Source organism: Camelus dromedarius, chromosome 8 (assembly GCF_036321535.1).
Source record: "Camelus dromedarius isolate mCamDro1 chromosome 8, mCamDro1.pat, whole genome shotgun sequence".
Classification (NCBI taxonomy): domain Eukaryota; kingdom Metazoa; phylum Chordata; class Mammalia; order Artiodactyla; family Camelidae; genus Camelus; species Camelus dromedarius.
In genome coordinates, this window is record NC_087443.1 from 75,100,604 (window position 1) to 75,121,849 (window position 21,246).

Sequence of the window (21,246 nt, forward strand, 5' to 3'; positions counted from 1 at the left end):
GAAGAGGGAATAGAGAAAACGGGAGAAAATTGGCAAAGAAATACGATAAAATGACTCATAACCATTTGATCCATAATCATGTTTGAACCATAAGCAGTTGATCCTAGGTTGTGAAATGATTTTTGTTTGGAGTCAAGCTAATGTTTATGCTTCACATTTTATCCATTTGATGTATTCACTTTGATGATAAAGATTTGAAATGAAATAAAGAAGTACTCAAGTGAAAAGGTAGTGAGCACTCAAGCCTCTGCTATACATTTATCATACACAGTGGAATCATTGCTTTAAAAGCACAGAGACTTACAGGTTTCATGTAGTTTTGTTGTTGTTGTTGTTGTTGTTGTTGTTATTTAAAGTTCTTTCTCTTCCTGTCCCTGTCCACCCTACCCCCAACATTGCTAATATTAATTTGTAGTAATTTGCTTTCCATTTTCCACAATGCTTCCTTACTTGGAAATCTCCAGATGATGGTGTTGATTAAAGGTGGTTAACAAGGATATCTCTTCTGTTCAAGCACTGCATCAGTTTCTTCACATACATCACCTCCACCCCTAAAGGAAGGGACGGATAGCATTCCATTTTATAGATGAGGAAAATGGGGCTCAGAGGTTAAATGCATTTTACAAGATGATACTGCTAGTAGGTGCATGAGCTTGTCAGGTCTGGCTGACTCCAGGCTCTGATCCGCCCCCCGCCCATCATATCACTATACCTCTTCCTACCATGAAGTAAAACTTAAAAGCACTTGAGTTTTTATTCAGACCACAAAGTGTGCTAAGAGTCTTTTTAGAGGTATATTTGCCTCTTTTATTTACCTTAAAAGAGATCCTTATATAAATATTATTTATTCAGAACTGTATGTATTAAGCAGGTGTAATGTATTACCAAGTGCTTAAATTTTTAAACTCTTCAGATATTCTTGGCAGATGCTTGAAACAACATTGAAGAGAAAAAGCCATTTTGAGGAGAGCTCAGCTTCTGCCTAATCTGGAAAAAGATTATGAAAAGATGCTTTACTGATTGCTAGAAATTAAAAACAAAGCTGTATATTGACATATATAATAGCCTTCTGAGTTACTAATTTATCTTAATTTATATTCATGGCTTTTACAATTTCTCCAGTCTCTACTAAGGTATAAAAGAATGGCTTTATAGTGTGTTAAATTTCTTTAGGTCCAGACTAATTGATTTATGTCATTTCACAAGATGAGACTCGTATCAATTCAAGGAAGCTCTGGTTTAGTGTCTTTGTGTCAGTTTCAAAATCTTGTGCATTTGAGAAATACCCTTTTTTTCTTTGATTTTCATTTCCCCATTCCTATAGTCACATTCAACTGAGTGTTAGTATATTATTTAAAATTTTGATGGAGGCTTCTGGAAGCTATTTGTATATTTAAAAAAAAATTGCAGCACTGTAGCTATTCAGATGCCTTAGCTCCTCAAATAATATTTGTTTTTAAAAATGAATTTATCTAAAATATAATTAATAAGCTTTAATTTAAAGGTTGACTGTAGTAATTTGTTGACAGCTGTATACGTAGGTATGCTTTGCTTTATAGAAGTAGGTAGTAAAGGGGTATTATACAAACTAAATTGCATAAAAAGTTCCAAATGTATTAAGATAATAAATATAGAGAAAACACATGTGGTTGGAAAATTAAGTGGTTTTTTTGTAATCTTGAGTTTCATCTTTCTAAATATAACTTGAAATCTAGAGTCATTAAAGGAAGAGAAAAAGACTGATAGAATATTTCTGTTTGATCAAAGATACAATGAACAGAGTGAAAAGACAAATGACAAACTGGGAAAAGTGCTTGAAATAAAACAGAAAGGATTAATATAAAAGCTCTTACATATCAATAAAAAAATAAATGAACAACTCAGGAGAAATATGGGTACAGAAGATAAACAGAACTCATAAAACAAATGCAGGTAGCTGGAAAAAAAAAACACAGATGGCCAATAAACATATAAAACTAATTTGTCTCTGTAATCAAAGAAATTCAAATTTAAACAATGTATAGTTTTTCACCAGTTAGGTTGGCAGAGTGTCATGCTGTATCCGTCAGGATCGGGTCAGGAAAGCACACCACCCTGGGCATTTCTAACCCAGGGGATTTGTTACAGGGAATTGGTTTCCCAGCAGATGAAAGGCTGAAGGAGCACAAAGGGAATGCTGGAATAACCTAGAAATTAGAAACTGTATGAAGCAGCTATCACCCTCTCAGCTGGAGAGAGGAAAGGGAAGAGGGATGGTGTTACCAGAACCTAGGACTTTGAGGAGGGGCCACCATGGAGCTAGTGACTGGCGTCCGAGGGGACTTGTGAGTGGACTGCATGGCTGGTGTAAGGAGTAGCAGAAGAGCCTGAAGCAGTAGCTGGTTGTGTGTTGCTGCTGCTGGAGGGAGATCAGCAAAAGCAGGAATCTGCAGGAGAGTCCTTCTCCTCACCTTCCTCCCACCTTCCAGTCTCCCAGCAGTACCTCCCATTGGCAGAACATGGCCCAAGCTGCCAAGGAAGCCTAGAAAATATTGTTTGCAGACTTGCAGCCCCATTGCTACAGAGCCTTGGGGCTGAAAACGATATTAGGGGTGAGGAATATTACACAAAACAGGCCTTTGCATGTACTGTTGGTAGGAATGTGAACAGCCTTTGGTGAAGACAGTTTGCTAATATCTATAAAAATTTTATATATTTATTTATTTATTTTATATTGAAGTACAGTCAATTACAATGTGTCAGTTTCTGGTGTATAGCACAATGTCCCAGTCATGCATATACATACATATATTCGTTTTCATATTTTTTTTTCATTAAAGGTTATTACAAGATATTGAACATAGTTCCCTATACTATAAAAAATTTTAAATGTGAATTTTCTTTGACCCAACAAGCCTATGTTAAGAAATTTATCCTATAGAAATGCTAGCCCAAGTATGGAGAAGTATATTTACGTGCTGTTTCACTGGGATATTTTATACAATTTCAAAATTTAGAAATAGCCTAAATTTTCTTCATTAGAGGATTGGCTAAATATATTGTTGTATTTCCACATTTAATGAAAACTGTGGCCATTAAATGTAAGAGTTTTACCTATGTTACTGGGTGATAAAAGCAGTTTTATGTGTGGTTTGACATTTTGTCAGGCTGAAGAGTCACTGTACTGAAACCAGCAAGATTTTTCAGCTGCTGCAGACATAAACTTAGAGATAATAAGTGCAAAATTTCATGTGTTGTAGTTTATTTTTTTCTCTCAACAGTTATGAATGCAGGGATGAGGAAATATTTCCTACAAGCCAATGATCAGCAGGACCTAGTAGAATGGGTAAATGTGTTGAACAAAGCTATAAAAATTACAGTAAGTATTTGTATTTTTTGTGAAAAAAATTTTAATGTCTGAAAGTGATTTTTACATTTTGAAAATATACCTACTGAATGTCTTCAGCTTACCAACAGTTTGTCCCAGACTTACTCAAAGTTTGTTTAAAAAACCGATGTTTATAATGGGAATATATTTTCTTGTACACGGTAACTATTGGCCCTTAAAATCAGCCCATAGATAGATGCCTTTTTAACCCCTTGTGTACTTAATAAGGATACATGTTACTGCAGATTTTAACCACTTTACAGTGGTGTTTCTAGGGGAAAATGCTTGTAGAGTTCTGCCTCGAGGTTGTGTCCTCTCCCCTACCCGACCCTAAGAGTAGATTAAGAGGCCTGAAGCCACCCACCCAGGGAATAGGAGGAGGCCTCCGTCTGTCCTCTGAGCTGGGGCTGGGACTGGTGTTAGATGTGGTGGGAGTTGAAGCTAGGAGCAGGACGAGGCTGGGCAGGGCTCAGAAGGGACTGATAGGGACTGATCTGAAGAGCTGTGGCAGCCAGAGTCCTGCCTACGTGGTCCTTGGGCCTTTGTCTCAGGCTCGAAACTCCTTGCTGCAGCTGTTTGCCCTCCAGTTCCCAGGCCTGCTGTGCCCGCACTCCTTTTCTGTGCTGCAGCTTCCCCTTCCAGCCCGGGCTTCTCTTCTTGGTCTTCTGACGAATTTTAATACGCCCTGATTATTTACAGTGTGCCAGGCCTTGCACTGAAGGTTTTACCTAAATTATCTGGAAAAGGAAGGCTTAGAATTGTTGAGTAACTTTTACAGGTTTCGTAGGTGGTAATTGTGGAGCTGTGAGCCACACCCAGTCGGCTTGACTCTGGATCCTAACTCTGAGGCACAGTACCTCACTGCTTCCTGAATAGAAGAGCCTCCATCCTTACTCTTTGACCCTAAAGCAGAAAACAGACTTCTCTGGGAGAGTTTACTCCTGCTGACCATAAGCGAGTAGACAGATCCCATGCCCTGATGAAGCCTCTCCTTCCCTTTCTTCTCAACACTGGTAGAGAAACAGAGTAGGCCCGCCCAGAAAAGGTCAGGAAGGAGATCCTGTGTAAGATTTGTGTAAATTGAAGTGTGTTTTGCTAAAATGAGATTATTTACTGACCATAAACGACTTATTCTTTCAAAACATATGCCCTGAAAGACAGCATATGTTTGTTTCCATTTAAAATGAATGATTCCATATTTATATCATAACACAATAAAGAGTTAATATAACTAAAGCTGTTCTCAGAGTTAAGTCGATTTTTTTATCTTGCACCAGAACAGCTTGTTACCACATGACAGAAAACACCCACGCACTGCATCTGATCTGTACATGAAGCAGAAGTTATTTTAGGTTTGTGCAGTTTCAGGAAAGGAATTTTTTGAACTTATTCAGAAGTATGAATTCTTAAAGAGTTTTAACTGATTGTTTTTAACTCAATAAATATTCTCTATTTGGAAAATTTCTTTAGAAAGTATGTAGTAACTTTACTTAATTCATTTTTATAATAATTTGTAATAATAAGCAGCACTGGTTTCTTAAGAGAAAAAGTAGTGAATGGTCTCTGGCTTTTTATCATTTTGGGGGCTCTTGAATTAAAGATATGAAACCATCTTATACAGATGACACTTTAAACTTATTCAAATACAAGAGAAACTGATCAGGGATTGGGTGATGTTTCAAAGTATGCAGACTTTTAAGTAGCTTTTGTGGTCTTACAACTTTTACATGTTGAAATTTTCAAGTGTTTAAGATAAATCTATTGGTATTCATGTTTTTATAGTTCACATTTAGAAAACATAAATACGTATAAGATATAGAAATCCTTAGCTTGTTAACAAAGTGATTATTACTATGTTGAAGTGAATATAGAATAGATAGCACTTACTGAAAAATCAGCTTTATATAGATACACATTCACTCATAGGATAGAAATGAAAGGGTTTCCCATGCTTTAATAGGGTATGTTTTATTTAATTGTATTCTTTAAAAAATCTTAACTAGTTTTAATTTCGTATGGGATTTACTCATTTAAGTGTATTAGGGTGTGGAATCCTTAATTTGTCATACTTGCCTATGGAAATTGCTGGTGAGTTACATGTAGATTTCTTTGAAAATTTGAAGTTTACATTTTAATATGTGTGCAGTTCATCTTTCTAGGGAATCACTCCAAATGACATTTTGGTGAACTATGTGATTTTGTTGTCTGCAGAATACAATGTTATGTATAAACTTAAAATTTTTGAAAATCTAAAATTAGGTTTTGGAAGTATATGGTTTCATAACAGAGGTGATTAGAGGGTAGTGCGTAAGGAAATGGTGATTATTTAACTACCTATTAATTATTGTACCTTGCCATCTTAATAGACCATCATCCAACACCACAGTCCATGGTTTTCCTTACTTACTTTCATGAAGTGTATGTGAATGTGTGTTGGTGGCTGCCATTAAAAAAATTTCCCCTTATTAAAAAAAAAAGCAACAGTAGAGGAACCAACCCTGAAGGGAGTATTGATGACTAGAGTTCATAAAATGAAATTTTAAAGTGAGCTTTCAACTAATTATTCATTTATATTAATAACTATAAATATGGTGGGATCTGGTCCCCTATTGATTATTAAAGATTACCCAAGATGTATATGGTATATTCCTAAGGAGAAACCTACTTTTAAAAATAGTGTCTTTTCCCACTATAGATTTTAATTTAAAAATCTATTAAAGTTTAATCTAAAAATTAGAGTTTTGAAATTGTGGCCAAAATTCCACACTTTTTTATTTTAATTGGCAAGTGGGAGCGAGTAGAATAAGCTAGAGGACTTTCAACCTAACAAAATGGTATATGCGCTGGTATTTGTGCCCCAAAGTTTAAAGCCTTATAATGTGTTTTTCAACCTGCAGGTCATGGGTAGCCCTCAGAGAGACCATAATACCCAGGGGTTTGTGTTTGATCTTTTTTAGCTTTCAGTCTTCAAGCCCTCCATTTTGTTCATTTCTTCTCTAGACATTTTTACCTTTTCTTTTTCTACTGTTGGAATTTCCTGCAGTTAGGATCATGTGCAAATGCCTGCTAAAAATACATTCAGATCTCTCACTGGAAAAAAAAAAAACACGACAGTTATAATAAAAGAGGATAGGGAAGCTAGGGAGGGGGCAAGAGGTGACAGGCGATGAAACCAAGCGTGTTCAATGTCTTTGACGTTATCCTAGTGAGCTAAACAGTTGCCTGATTGGTTTTCTTGGTCCTGAAAAATATGTTTTTTTTAATGACCGAATTTAGACTAAATTTTCATTCAGAATTTTTAAGGGAGTTACTATATTCCAGGGTATTTTGCTTGTATTCTTCTGGTTCTTAGGGAATAAGATGATTACAATGTAGATAATTTTTTATTGTAAAATGTAATTCTAAGTAAATTATCAAACTATAAGGTTAGAATTATGCTATATTTAGCATTTTGTTTTATTATAAGGACAAATGAGAAGCAGTGGGTTTAACAGTATAGGCAGAGATTTTTAATATACTGTCATTTCTGGAAGAAAAATGGAAAAACAAATATAAATTTCAGTATATTTTTAGGATGTATTAAAGCTTTTTTTTTTTTAAGGAAATTCTCATATATGACTAAATTCTCAACTTCTTGAAAGAGGGAATAGGCACTTTCCATATGGGTCAACTTTAGCAGCACATTTCAGCTGTATTAGATAATTTTCTCTCTGTTTTCAAATTATTTTAATGCTATTTTCTGCTCTTAATGGGATAACTTGGCCACTTTTTCTCTATCAAAATAATTGAAATACATGGCGCTGTTCATTAGAAAACACTGGGGGCTTCCTTAGCAAATTGTTTCTAGGTGCAGTCTTTTGTAGTAGCCCTTTTACTCTTACATGTTTCTGTGAATCTTGTCAAATAAAATTCTGCCCATTATCATAATTGTCTTTAAAAAGCACTTCAAAATGTGCAACCTCTTAGAAAAAACTCTTAGAAGAATTCAGGAGGCATTCCTCTCTAGCATTCATTTCTCTTCTCTTTCCCGTTTTTTTCTCTCTCTCTCTTGTTTCTGCCCCTGACTGGTATTGTGGTGTAAATATGGATGACAGCATGGAGGGTTGGCCTAAGACCTGGGGAGAAAACCTTGAGGGGAAGCGTCTAAAGGGGTCTAAAGGGACAGGATCCCTTGTCCTCACGGATGTTGCAAAATCATGAGCAGAAATGGAGGAAAGGGAAAGGTAACAGCACTGAGCTATAATACAGCGTCAAGTGCTCTGATAAACTGGGGATGTGGGGTAATGGTGAGTGAGGAAGAGAGTTGCACAAACTTAACTAGGGCTTAGCATAGCCAGGGTCTAAAACTGTGTTCCTTAATGCCTCTGAGCCTGTTTTCTGAGGCTACAGTGGCGATGCCGCCCCTACACATAGGGTTAATAAGAGGATTAAACGGGAAAACACGGGAAATTGCACCTGCCCAAGCAAGCACCCAAATGATGGCTGTAGTACAGTAATACTGTAAAAGAAAGGTTAGTATGAAACTTACGGGGGTACATACACATACTAGAAATAATTTTTGTATGTGCCAATTATATATAAATTATTAGTTGGAAATATTGTGAGGAAGAAGGGTCTCATATAATGCTTGTTGACGTATTATTTTAGGTACCAAAGCAGTCAGACTCACAGCCTCATTCTGATAACGCAAGTCGCCAAGGTGAATGTGGGAAGAAGCAAGTGTCTTACAGAACTGACATTGTTGGTGGCGTGCCCATCATTACCCCAACTCAGGTGACAAGTTAATTCTTCCAGGGTGTGATGGTTTCACTGCTGTGTGTTGATTTTTGTCTTGTTATCACAACTTAAACAGTACATCTTTACTGAATTAATACAATAGTTAATTAATACAAAAAACTTTTGTATTTGTTTCTTATTTCAAAAGTATGCTTTTATTGTAAAAATTTTGGAAAGCATAAATAAGCAACATGTAACGCTTTTCATGTTTTCTCTGAGCTTTTCTTCTGTGTACTTTTGCCCCAGCAATGAGAATACTTTATAAACAGTTTTTCACTTGCATCTCAAACATTATTTCACACCATTTTAAATGACTGTGTAATAGTTTTGCCATGAATTTACCACAAATTACAAACCCTCTGTTGTTAGACAGAGTTCTTTTTCCTTTTTCTTCTGCAAACAGTGTAAGTAGGAAAAACCCACCTTTCCTCCTGTGTTCCTCCTTTATTCTCTCACTGCTGTTACACTCACAACACTTCTACCATAAAGTGAGTGGGATTTTCCTACAAAAGCAATTATGTGACACCAGCTGGGTGTCCTACAGTTTAACTCAGTTCTGACACTGTCTGCCTGGATCCCACAGATTAAGGACTCAGTCCCACAAGACTGCCCCTCCACCTCCTTCCATTGCCAGTTGCAAGTCCAGGTGCTTCCGACTGATGGGCTGTAAATTGGAGGCTCCTGTGAAACCCCCACGACCCCTTGGGTTCAGTTAATTTGCTAAAGCAGCTCATAGAACTCAGAAAAACAGTTTAGTTACTGTATATCTGCTTATTATAAAAGGATATGATAAAGGATACAGATGAACACCCAGATGGAAGAAATGTGTAGGGCAAGGTATGTGGGAAGGGGGTGGAGCTTCCATGCTTTCTCTGGGCGCACCACTCTCCCAGCACCTCCACGAATTCACCAACCAAGAAGCTCTGAATCCTGTACTTTGGGGATTTTTATGGAGTCTTCATCATGTAGGTGTGATTGATCTTTAATTCCATTTCCAGGCCCTCTCCCCTTTCTGGAGAATAGGGAGTGGGGCTGAAAATTCCAAGCTTTTAATTGTGGCTTGGTCTTTTTGGTGAATAGCTCTTATCCAGGAGCCCAGCAAGTCATCTCATTAGAACAAAAGACAGTCCTATCACCCAGGAAATTCCAAGGGATTTAGGAGCTCTGTGTCAGACACTAAATATTAGAACAAAAGAAGCTCCTAGTGCTCTGACAACTTAGGAAATTACGAGGATTTTAGGAGCTCTGTGCCAGGAACCGGGTTTGGAGGGGTGGGCAGAGACCTATAGATGCATTTTCTATTATCTTACAAATGCTTTGATGAACATTGTTATAGCATAAACTTTAGAGACATAGATAATTATTTCTTAAAGGACAAACTCCTAGAAAGAAAATTGCCAATTCAGAGTGTTTGTTAATATGTGTAAATTTTTGAACTTGTTTTTCTACAGCCTGGCCTAGATGAGCTAGACAGAGGACTAGAATTTTGACTCATTTCTATCCCCGAAGTACTGATCTGCTAAGTTAATTCTTATTTGGCTACTATGAAAAATATAAACTTATTTTAAAACTCTTGTTGAAATTAAAACTTTTGTATGAACTTATATTTCTTGTGTTGATATTGAGTTGAATGAGTTTGTAATGCAAATTACTAGCAGTTGAGAAACTAAGAATTTTAAGGTCATTAATTGGTATTGCCAGTGTTGGGCATTTCATTACCTGTGTGCCTTTTTGGACTTAAATAACTTATTAGTTAATTAGTTACTAAGTGGTTTATTTTGCTAGGCAGAGGATATTTGTATTAATGAGCAAAAATTCCCTACTCTAGTGGAAAGTTACATTTTCCACCAGAATTGAATAAAAAATAAACTAGGATTTTTGTTTATATGTGTATGTGTGTTTACTTTTTTTAAAAAGTAATAATTTGCCTATAGTTGTATTAAGATATTGTAATAGTTTGTATCTGTGGCTGTTTTAATTTTGTATAGAATTAAGATTAAGTGTTTTAATTTTAACATAGATAATTCAGTAGGTTCTAAGAGTTGATGGCAGGTGCCATATTAAAAAGATCCCAAAGAATTTATTGCTTTATCACTTTGCAATATAGTTTATTTAAAGTAGTATTTACCCATTATAAAAGCATTTAGAGGCTATATTATCAGGAAAATTACAAACACATCTTATTTGCATGATTAATTTATTCAGTAACTGTTTAGCAGTGAGTTAAGTGCTAATTTACAAAGTTAAATACGTAATTAATCCTGTTGATCTGTCTAAATGTAGAACAGATTGAAAATTCCTTAAAATATGACTCGAGTTACTTAGTTTTTCTCTTGAAATTTAGGAGTTCTTGAAAATACGCCTTTGGTTAATTTGTAGAATAGATTATCACATGTGTGGTATGCTGTAACTAAACAGGAAGCTCATGCTTTGGGGAACATGAAAACCTGAGTATACTTTTTTTTTTTTTTTTAAAGCACTGGACTTAAATGTTAAAAAAATAAAACTGGGAGACTTTTAGAAAAGAGCAAAGGAAAAATGTTTAGTATCTAGGACAAGGCAAAGAGGTTTTGGACTTGACATCAAAAGCACAATCTATAGAGGGGAAAAGTTGATAACTTGGACCTTATCAAAATTAAAAATGTTCCCTGAAAGATCCTGTTAAGTGGATGAAAAGAAGCCCCACACTGGTAGAAAATATTTGCAAATCACATATCCAACAAAGCCCTTCTATCTGGAATATATATATAAAGAACTGTCAAAACTCAACAGTAAAAATATCAAACAACCCAATTAAAAATTAGGCAGAACTCACCAACAGAAATTTTACCAAAAAATAAAAGATATGCCAATGGCAAGTAAGCGCTAGAAAGGATATTCACCATCATGACCCAGTAGAGGAATGCAGATTAAGGCCACAATGAGATATCACTGTGTACCTATCAGAATGACTCTACTAAAAATAAGTGATAATACAAATGCTGTCAAAGATGAGGAGAAACTGAATCACCCCCGTATATTGCTGGTGGGAATGTAAAATAGTATAAGCACTCTGAAAATACAAAGGCCAACTTGGATGAATCTTCAGAGAATGATGCTGATTAAAAAAAGCCAGTCTCAAAAGGTCACCTACTTACTGTATGGTTCCATTTATATCAAATTCTCTAAATGTCAGAATAATAAAGGTGGAGAACAAATCAGTGACTGCTGAGGAACTGGGAGTACAGGCTCTAAAGGGGTCTTGTGATGAACACTTCTGCACATTGGTTGTGGTGGTGGTCACACAAATCTGGTGATAAAATTGCACAGAACAGTATAGAAACAGAGACAGAGGAACGCGTGTAAAACTGATGAAACGTGAATAAGGTTGGTGGAAGGTTTCGGTATCAGCTTTGATACTGTGCTGTCGCTTCCCTGTGGGGGGAGACCAGTTGAAGGGTACATGGGCCTTCCTGTACATTTTTTTTAAACAACTTTCTGTGAATCTTTATAAATTATTTCAAAATAAAAAATAAAACCTCCCATCCAACCCCACTCAAAAAGCACTGGTGGCAGGACTTCTGCTGTAAAAGAGAAATCTGTGGTTTAATCAGTGGTATTGAAAGTTAATGATTAAGTATCTCAAATTAATTAGAAAACTCTTCAAAATCTGTGTTGCTAACTGACCTAAGAAAGATTTTAAGATTTTCTACTAGGATAATGACATGAACTACAAGAATGCTTTGAAACTAAACAAGCAAGAAAATAATTTCTTTATTTTGCTTCATTTTAGAAAGAAGAAGTAAATGAATGTGGTGAAAGTATTGACAGAAATAATTTGAAGCGGTCACAAAGCCATCTTCCTTACTTTACTCCTAAACCACCCTCAGACAGTGCAGTTATCAAAGCTGGATATTGTGTAAAACAAGGAGCAGTGGTGAGTAGCTGAACAAAGTACGTGAAATAATGGAAAATGAGTGTGTATTAGCGACTCCCAACATACAGATGGTTTACTTGGTTTTGTGAAAGCCCAGCATGCTGACCCGGAGTCAGGAGATAGAACAGGGTTGTTCTGTGTTCAGAACTCAGCGCTGTTATTTTCTTGGTCTGTCGGCAGCTGCGTAAGCTAATGCTTATTAGCACTAACCTTCAGTTTTAAATGAGCTTTCCTAACAGTTTACGTTTATTCCAGAAAGTCAGAGAAAGGGAGCTCTAGTAGGAAGATGGCAGGAAAGGGAGGGCCAGAGAACGTGGTGTAGAAGGGTCACTTACGCGACACGGTGCTTGGCTGACCCCAGTTGAAGGCGCTGAGACCTCGGGCTACTTACTTAACCTCTCAGGCTCTTCGTTTCTTTTTAAGGAAAATCATATTATAAAACCTACCATCCAGAGTTTTTCTTTGAAAGATGTAAGTAAGAGGGCAGTTATCACAGCACCTGGCCCTTAGTAAGAGCTGTTACGGGTTAGCCTGGATGCTCGCACCCAGCCAGATCCATGATGGGGAGTTGTGGGAAGAGCAGGTAAATTTCTAAGGTTCCAAAGCACCTTTCAAAACAAACTAAATCATAGACTTTCGTAAGAAAATAAACTTCAGAGTTTGAAAATAATATTTACAAAATTTCTGTGAGTAAAGAAATACTTAAAAGTCTACTGGTGGTTCTGCTTAACTTCACAACACTTCTGGTAACTCTAATTAGCTTACGTCAGCCAAAGGAAAGTTCTTTTGTTTGACTTTCTTTAGGCTAAGGAAAATGAAGGTGAGGGAAGGAGGTTTTTCATTCTAGCAAGTCTGTGAGTAAAGCCAGAATTCTCATTAGGCTGTGACTCGCTTGGGTGGTTAATTCCTTTCTTTTAGTTTTACTCTTAAGTCCAAAATACTAACCCTTAAAGATATTGAAGTGCTTTCACAAAAACTATGTTTCATTGACAAAAAAAATTTGTAGAAAATAGGTTCATTTTATTAAATATTTGTTGCTTTGTTACTTAGTATTATAAAGTACCTGTAGAAGGATTCATGCATTCTACAGACAAAGAAACTTGATGTGGTTTAATAACATTTCCTGTGCTTGCTCTTGAACTCTGGTGGGGGGTGGGGGTGGGGAGGATGGGGAAGTGCCTTTGTTTTTTTTTTTTCCTCCAACTTTTAGAGCATTAAAAATATAAGGCCAGATTATAAAATCATGTAGTAAGAGCTGAAAGCCAGCCATCAAAGTTGATCTAGGAGTTCGAGTCCTAAGTAGCAAAAGAGATGAAGTTTTATGTGTCTCCAGGGAGGGAGGGTAGTGAGGTTTGTCAGTGCTTGATTGTTTCTGACTGTGGGTTCACATCAGGATGATTAAGTGGTTATCAACATTTGACATTCTTAGAAACAGAAGTCTTATGTCTGTGTTTATCTCTGGTAGATGAAAAACTGGAAGAGAAGATACTTTCAATTGGATGAGAACACAATAGGGTACTTCAAATCTGAACTGGTATGTTGCTAATGTCATAAATGTTGTCAAGAAAGGGCATAATGAATATGGAAAAGAGGAAGAGTTTTCTGTTAGATTGGATGTATTGGTGTGAACTTCTAGTAAAGAGAGATGGATATATGAATACATGTAAATGTCCTCATGTGTTTATATATATATCTGTATGCATATAATATACTCCCTGGCTCTGTGTACTAAAAAGAAACTACCATTTTCCATGGAAAGAAACCTAGGCTCCCTGAAGAAAAGATAAGATTCCAGAGTCGGGACGGGAGAAATAAATATAAAATAAGATTGGAATGTCTTGTATCAGAAAGCAAGGAAGTGCTCACATAATGATAAGGACATGTCAGAAGGACCTCAGATCCAACTTGAAAATGTTACCCCACCAAATTTGGGTCAATTTGAGCATCAAAGTAAGTAATGATGATAATAGATTATTGCCCATTGAACAAAATAGGAATCCATGAACCCATATTCATATAATGAATAAATAAATGAACAAGTGGCTACATGCATGATGATGAGGAGCAACAGATTACATAGTTTCAAAGAACCTACCTACAAAATACGTAAGTACAAAGAGGGAAAGAGTAACTTTTCAGTAAAGAAGCCCGGCAGCTGCCATCTTAATCAGTGTGTCAGATGATTAAAGTGAACTTCATCAGTGTTCAGATGAATTAAAATCATTTACCACCTGACAGGCTAGCTTGAGAAGAATGCAGCATCACTCTGTGAAAATTCCTGCCAAAGCTGCGTAACCTGAATCTGAGCATGAGGAAGCGTTAGACACACCCAAATGGGGAACATTCTACAGAACAGCGCCCCTGTAATCTTCAATAGAGTCACGATTGTGGGAGTCAAGGAGAGAATAACTGAAGGAAAGGGAAGGACATGGCAAGTGAATGCAGTCTGCGATTCTGAACTGAATTCTTTCGCTTTAATGGAAGACATTGGTGGGGCACCGTCCTGATTTTGACAGTTATATTGTGATGATATAAGAAAATATCTTTGTAGGAAATACACACTAAAATATTCAGGTTAGTCGTGTGGGCCAGGTTAGCAACTCACTCTGAAATGGTTCAGGAAAATCGGTTCTGTTTTCCTTGCTAGTTGGTTCAGAGTTTAGTGAAAGAGAAAATCAAGGGGAAAATATCTGGTAGAAAAATGAGCAGAAGACACGAACAGACAATTCATTTACAAAGAAATCTAAATGGTTCTTAAACATGTTAAAAATATGCAGCATCAGTCAAAGAAGCTCAAACTGAAACTTAACAAAAATATTTTTTCCCTCATAGCTGAGTGGAGAGATGGGCAAATCCTTTTTCCCAAAAGCAACTCTGAATGCCATTTCTAACAAAAGGACCCAGGGCGCCTTGGAGAAATGGCCCGTTTCAGAGCTGGGACAGGGAAAGTGCAAGAGGAGGCCATCTAGAGCTTCTAGTTGTGACAGAAAATACGGAAGTGGCTCAGAGGGTGATGGGGACAGGCCGAAAGGACACACAAGTCAGCTTGAAGGGGCTCCCAGTGCCCAAAACGAAGACAGTTTGAGCAACAAAATTAATGATAGTGTTGAATTACAACCCATAGAGCAAAATGAGTCATGAATAAATAAATGGAGAAGGAAAACATTTCCTTAGAGTAAAATTCCAGCTAATATATGTAGATAATTGATAGGGTTAGAAAAATCACCATTTGACAGCCACTATAGTAATGGTGGTTTCAGGCAAAAAAGCCTCCATGTTTGATAAAACTAGTGGGCAAAATTATGATGGGAACTGGGTATTACACAAGCTCCAGGTGTCTCTCCACAAGATACTTAACAATGATAAAGTGGAAAAGAGCAGTTTTACAGTTATGGGCAAATGTGACCTTAAGCTAACACACTAGTAATAGGACAAAGTACTCTCAGGTGCCCCTGAGAATGATGTGCTCGGAAGAACACATCAGCGCCTGTGGTTTCCTGCCAAACCCTAACCTGAATCCAAGCACGATTAACATCAGACAGACCCAGATTAAGTACATGCTACAGAATAACTGGCATGGACACTTTAAAACTCTAAAAGTCGTGAAACAGAAAGACTGAAGAGCTATTCCACGGTAAAGGGGACTGAGAAACGTGACGACTGAACATAAGGTTATGATCCCAGATTGACCCCAGATTGCCCCAGGGTCAGAAAATGCCTAGTTTTTCTTTCGCTGTAAAAAGATACTGGTGGGGCAGTTAATGACGTCTGAATATGGTACTGTAGATTAGATAGCAGTATTGCATGAGTGGAGTTTCTGGGTTTTCACAGTAATGATACTGTGGTTATATAAGAGAACGTGCTTGTTTTAGGAAATATACACTGAAGTATTTAGTAGTATCATATCTGTAACTTGCCTTCAAACATTTCAGGGAAAATATATATACATACACCATATTCACATATATGTACACAAACAATGATTTAGCAAATTAAAAATAGTAATATCTTGGAAAACAGGGTGCAAGGTATACAGAAATTCTTTGTACTATTTTTCTATCTTTACTTTCTGAAAAGAATTTAAAATGAGCTGTTTTGTAAAATTTTTAAAAAGTGTTCAGCCATGATTTAATTATTTTCTTAGTGTTACATAGAATAATGGTATGTTTTAAGCTCATGATGTCATTCAGTAAAACACAGTATGTAGTATTTCATGAAACGTTTAGTGTAAATCTTACGCTGTTAGGAACTAGTTATGTCTTATACTTGAATCTCACATCAAGCTTTATAGCCTTAGGTAAGGTGCTTACTATGTCTAATCCTCGGTTTCTGCAGATAAATAGCAGTGTATGTATTCTAGGGTTGTGGAAAGTGAGATAACACATTTAACACCTAGCAGATGTCTTGGCACTTAGTGGATGTCTAATAAATTGTTCTTGTAATAATGCATTTATATAAAAGTAATATTCTTAAAATGACACATTTAACTCAAAGATGCTGGGTATTCACTGCTCTGGTACTTTCTATATGAAAGTAAAATTCCAGAAGAAAAAGTACTCCATTTACTGGGTACATAGCGGTTCACTGGGGAAGAGTCCGATGGGTGATGGCTTTTAATAAGTTACACTGTCATTAAGGACGTAAATAATGTGATTATGGGTTATATGCCAGTTTCCTTGTTTCAAATCACAGTGTATGTAAGGTTGTAGTATTTGAGCTATTCGGATGCTGGATGATTCAAGAAGGTAGATTTATGTCTTAGATGTGCTCCAAGAAGCATGATTTTTACACAGATCTCCAAATAAGACAACCAATGTGTAAAAGGATTTTAAGAATGTATGTCATGTATCTGTTTATTTGCTTTTTTTGATAGGAAAAGGAACCTCTCCGTGTAATACCACTTAAAGAGGTTCATAAAGTCCAGGAATGTAAGCAGAGGTAAGTGCCAGCTCTGACTCGGTGCCTGACACAACTTTTTAATACCCAGTAGTGCCTTAATTTAATTGCTGTACGTAAAGGTGATATTTTTCTGTATTATTGCTAGTGCTAAAATCTCTATAGTTTGGTTATGCTAAAACTTTGAAAACCTTCAGATTAAATAAAATATTGAGATTTTTTTTGTTTAAAAACTAAAAATTATCAGTTTTTAAGCTTATTAATGGAAAGGACAAAATTTAATGTGAACAACTTCTGTCATATGTGACAGATTGATGTATTATTAATTTTAGTATTTCAAGGTTGCTGAAGAATAGCTTTTATAAGAAAACATGTTTACCTGTGCCATTGTTTGAGCAAGCTGATTTCTTCACAGTTGAAAACTTTGAATTTTAAAGTTGTTGTATAAACCTTTCTAAAAATACGTATACCTATATAAAATATGTAAAATTTAATGCAAAAATAAATTGAAAATCAGTAATTTGGTATTTTTCAGTTAAATCAGCATTTTACCGCTAAAATTTATTTTCTTATTGACACATTTGGTACTGAGTAAACAAATGAAAGGAAAACTGTCAAACAACTGCAATTTAGGTACAATTGGAAAAAATTTTTTTTTGTTACAGTGACATAATGATGAGGGACAACCTCTTTGAAATTGTAACATCGTCTCGAACTTTCTATGTGCAGGTAAGATACTTCTTTGGAGATTATTGATCCTCCTAACAAGAAATTAATAATTTTAGAGGTAAAATAAATATGTTTCTCATAAAAATAAGCAAAAAATGTGAAAAATGTAATTGCCAACTTAAATTTAAAATGTTATATGTAAGATTATTGGTAGGTCATATATTCAGCAAATAGGGGTATTCTTTGCAGTAAGTTAGTTGAATAGAACTAAGTATTATTTGGAGGAAGGGAAATGTTATTTAACTTAGATACTAGTGTGTACTTTCAATTTAGATTATTTTGCACATATTTTGGAATTTTAGTTACATCACTTTTTGGTAATTTTATAAAAAAGGGGGCTCAAATGCTAATAATAAAAGTAGACAACAGGTCTTAAATTTTCACTAACGGTAGGTAAATATTCTGTGGTTAAGTTTAGATACACTTTTTACTTACCACATTGATTTACTGAGAAGTTTTTTAAAAGAACATTTGTTTTTGTTTTATAAAAATAAACATATGCTTATTGCAGAAAATTTAGAAAATAACAAGGCAGTGAATGAAAGTATTTGCAGTGAATGAAGGTATACTCTGCCTTTGCCTACTCTGAGTTTTCCCTTTTAAAAAGTTTTTGTTAATATCATTGGTTCAAAAATATTACCTGTGTCTTTAAAATATTTAAACTTCTAGATTCTAGAATTACGTCTCCACCCCTCCGAGGGCCTTGTTTAGTTGGATTTAAGTCATAGTAATGTGTTTAATCCACGTTGGGAGCCGTGCTCCTGTCAAGGAAGATGATGATGCTTTGGAATAGGCCTACCAGCACTTCGTTTAGGGTTCAGGGTACGGTTAGACATTATTTTTAGAAAAATGATATAAAATGAAGTCAAAATGGCTTTTTTAAACTGCACAATTACATAAATATTTTTTCTGAAGATTCAGACAGTGCAGCAGAATGTAGAGCAAAATGAGGTCTTTGACTTCTTCCTCTCCGTGTTGTCTCCGGAGTTATTCATATTGACAATTTTTGATGTGTCTTCATCTTAAAATAGTTAAGTGCCCAACTTATGTCTCTGTCATAACTTACCCAGGAAAACTTGGCTTAAAAAAGTGATTTCTAAAGTTTTTTGGAGACCATTGCCTTAGAATGATTTTGTTGTTGACACTATTGATTATTAAAATAACTACATTGGACTTATAGACGTAGGAGCTGATTTTGTGCAAAAACTGACTGAACGATTCCTTCCTTCCTTAGGCTGACAGCCCGGAGGAGATGCACAGCTGGATTAAAGCGGTCTCGGGTGCCATTGTAGCACAGCGGGGGCCCGGCAGATCGGCAGCTTCTGTATGTTTCCTGTTCCCTGGGGTGATGCTCCCATGGGTCCCTTGATCCTGTCAAGTTATTTTTCTTCCTCTCCCCTTAATCCTTCTGGTTTCTTTCTGTTTTGAGATTTATCTGCATGTTGACTTTCATACCAATTGGATTTGCAAAAAAAAATAATGCATTTCTAATTTAATGCTTCCTGTAGTGTTATGTATACATAACTCTCTGTGCATTGTATTGTCTTAAATGCACAAGCAGGGCAGCTAAAGAATGAACGTATCCTTGTTTTGTTTTAAGAGTTCTTACTGGACAGTAGGTCCAGGTTTGGTATAACCTTACCAGTTCTTAGCTTGGTATTTGACCTAATCATGTAAGGCACCTTCAGTTGTAGCACTGTACAGTTTTGTGAGTGACTCAATTTCCTTTTTATTTCCTATAATTTCAGTTTAGGTTTTTTGCCTTAATAGTTCCATAAGACAGTTGAGCAGCTCAAACCTTAAATATAGCCTAGTGTTCTCAGTCAGTATTTTACATCTCATGTTTTCCTTCTCATTTTTCACTAGGTTAATTTAAAAGGCTGATTTTCTCTATCTTAATTATCTTTGTGGTAGTATTATAATAATAAAACTGAAACAGCTAAACATTCTCAGATGGTAAGGAAAATGTATTTACTTTTTTTCCCCCAAGAGGAGGAAGTAAGGAGAACGCTGGGGATCTTTCTCAAAGCAGTGTCTCCTTTGCTTTTTAGTTCACCGTGTACATCACAGGAATAAGGTTTGGCTTTAGAATACTTTGTCACTGATCTCTGAACTGAAAATGCAAATTCTACTGAGGAATGAAAAACTTTTTAAGAGTCTTGAAATGCAGCACAGCTGCCTGCAGAAGGCGGTCTCCTACCTACGTGACGGCCTTCATTATCTAGCCTCACGGTCCATGCTAGGTATTTTGCACTTCTAGTACTTTCCTGGCACTAATATTGCAGTAATGCTGTCTTTTAATAGTTTCTTGTTAGAAATAATTGAAGATCAGTAAATACAAATCCATTTTTCTCATTTTAAAAGTTACTCTTCTATAATGTTTTTGAAATATCTCAGAAATGATTTTCATAGTTGTTAATTTTGTAACTGCCCATGTTTTCTGTGACCCTTTCAGCAGTCAGGTATGAGATTCTCTGTAAAAACAGTGTCTGTTGGGAAGAGGAGAAGCTGGAGAAGGGCGTCTGTGTTTCTTGCTTCGTGGTGGGGCAAACTGGGCTCTCCAGCTGTCACTGTCAGCAGAACTTTCTTTTTCCTCCTCGTCTCCAGTATAGGTTAACTCTAATCTTAGCTTTGCACTGTGTTCCAGATGCGGCAGGCCAGAAGGCTGTCGAATCCTTGTATACAGAGGTATACGTCAAGAACTGGGGAATGCAGCACGTATGTGGGCTCTCATGCAAACGTGCCTTCTTACTAGAGGGCCTGGACTTAACTCACTACTCACAGCTGATTCTAGAAAGTTGAGTTAACCACACTGCCTTCTGCAGTTACCATAACTGACTTTGTCAACACTAACGCAAACTATTTCACTACAGTCGACAGGTTGGATATGTATATTTTAAAAAGTAATGAAAAAATAGAACTTAACTAATTTTGAAAAAGTTGTAGCTATCTTCTAAAGTTTAATTTACTGAATTACCACGAGAATTTCAATTTCTGTATTTTATGTATTTTGGAATTTTTTATACTACACCACTTGAAGTGCGCCTTTGTGGTAATAATATGTGCAGACTCATGCATGCATATGCATTGGATAAACTCCCCATTGCTGTAGTTTGCATGGCGTATTGAATCTCAAATGAAACAGGAGTCTGTAGTGTTCTGGTGATTTGTAGCTCTTTGTTTTCAAAGCCACTAACATCATAAATGAACACAGTATACTAGGAACTATATGGCAATGCATTTGGAATGGTCATATTTAAGGATAGCTTTAGATTTGATTTAGTTAGAAGCATACCGAAAATAATATTCACAACTGAAATTATCTCACCACAGTTTTAATAAATGCTTACATTTGTACCCTTTGTTACCTTTAAAATCTTAAGCCTATGAATGGATGGCATAGGCAAAAATAAATAAATGCAATTAAATAAGAAATGAAAAGTCTCTGCTATTATTGTTTGCAGTGAAATTCAGGGAAGCAAAAGCTAAGTTTGTCAGGTTGCCAGACAAAATAATGCGTTTGAAAAATGTTGAGTTCTGCTTATTAAAGAAATAATGGCCT

At 36.0% G+C, this 21,246-nt stretch overlaps 1 protein-coding gene across 11 annotated transcripts in view; it reads left to right on the forward strand.

Moving 5' to 3' along the window:
• The window catches only part of PLEKHA1 (pleckstrin homology domain containing A1), a 46,125-nt gene that overhangs the window by 22,023 nt on the left and 2,856 nt on the right, over positions 1-21,246 (forward strand). For 9 of the 11 annotated variants that reach the window (XM_031461915.2, XM_031461913.2, XM_031461914.2 and 6 more), the window contains 7 exons: positions 3,261-3,358; positions 8,015-8,140; positions 11,916-12,059; positions 13,525-13,593; positions 16,933-16,997; positions 17,621-17,684; positions 18,919-19,008. In XM_031461915.2, coding sequence (XP_031317775.1) covers positions 3,261-3,358; positions 8,015-8,140; positions 11,916-12,059; positions 13,525-13,593; positions 16,933-16,997; positions 17,621-17,684; positions 18,919-19,008 — 656 coding nt within the window. Of the gene's footprint in view, positions 1-3,260; positions 3,359-8,014; positions 8,141-11,915; positions 12,060-13,524; positions 13,594-16,932; positions 16,998-17,620; positions 17,685-18,918; positions 19,009-20,331; positions 20,403-21,246 lie in introns of all 11 variants that reach the window. The other 2 variants (XM_064488512.1, XM_064488513.1) reach the window with 2 other exon arrangements.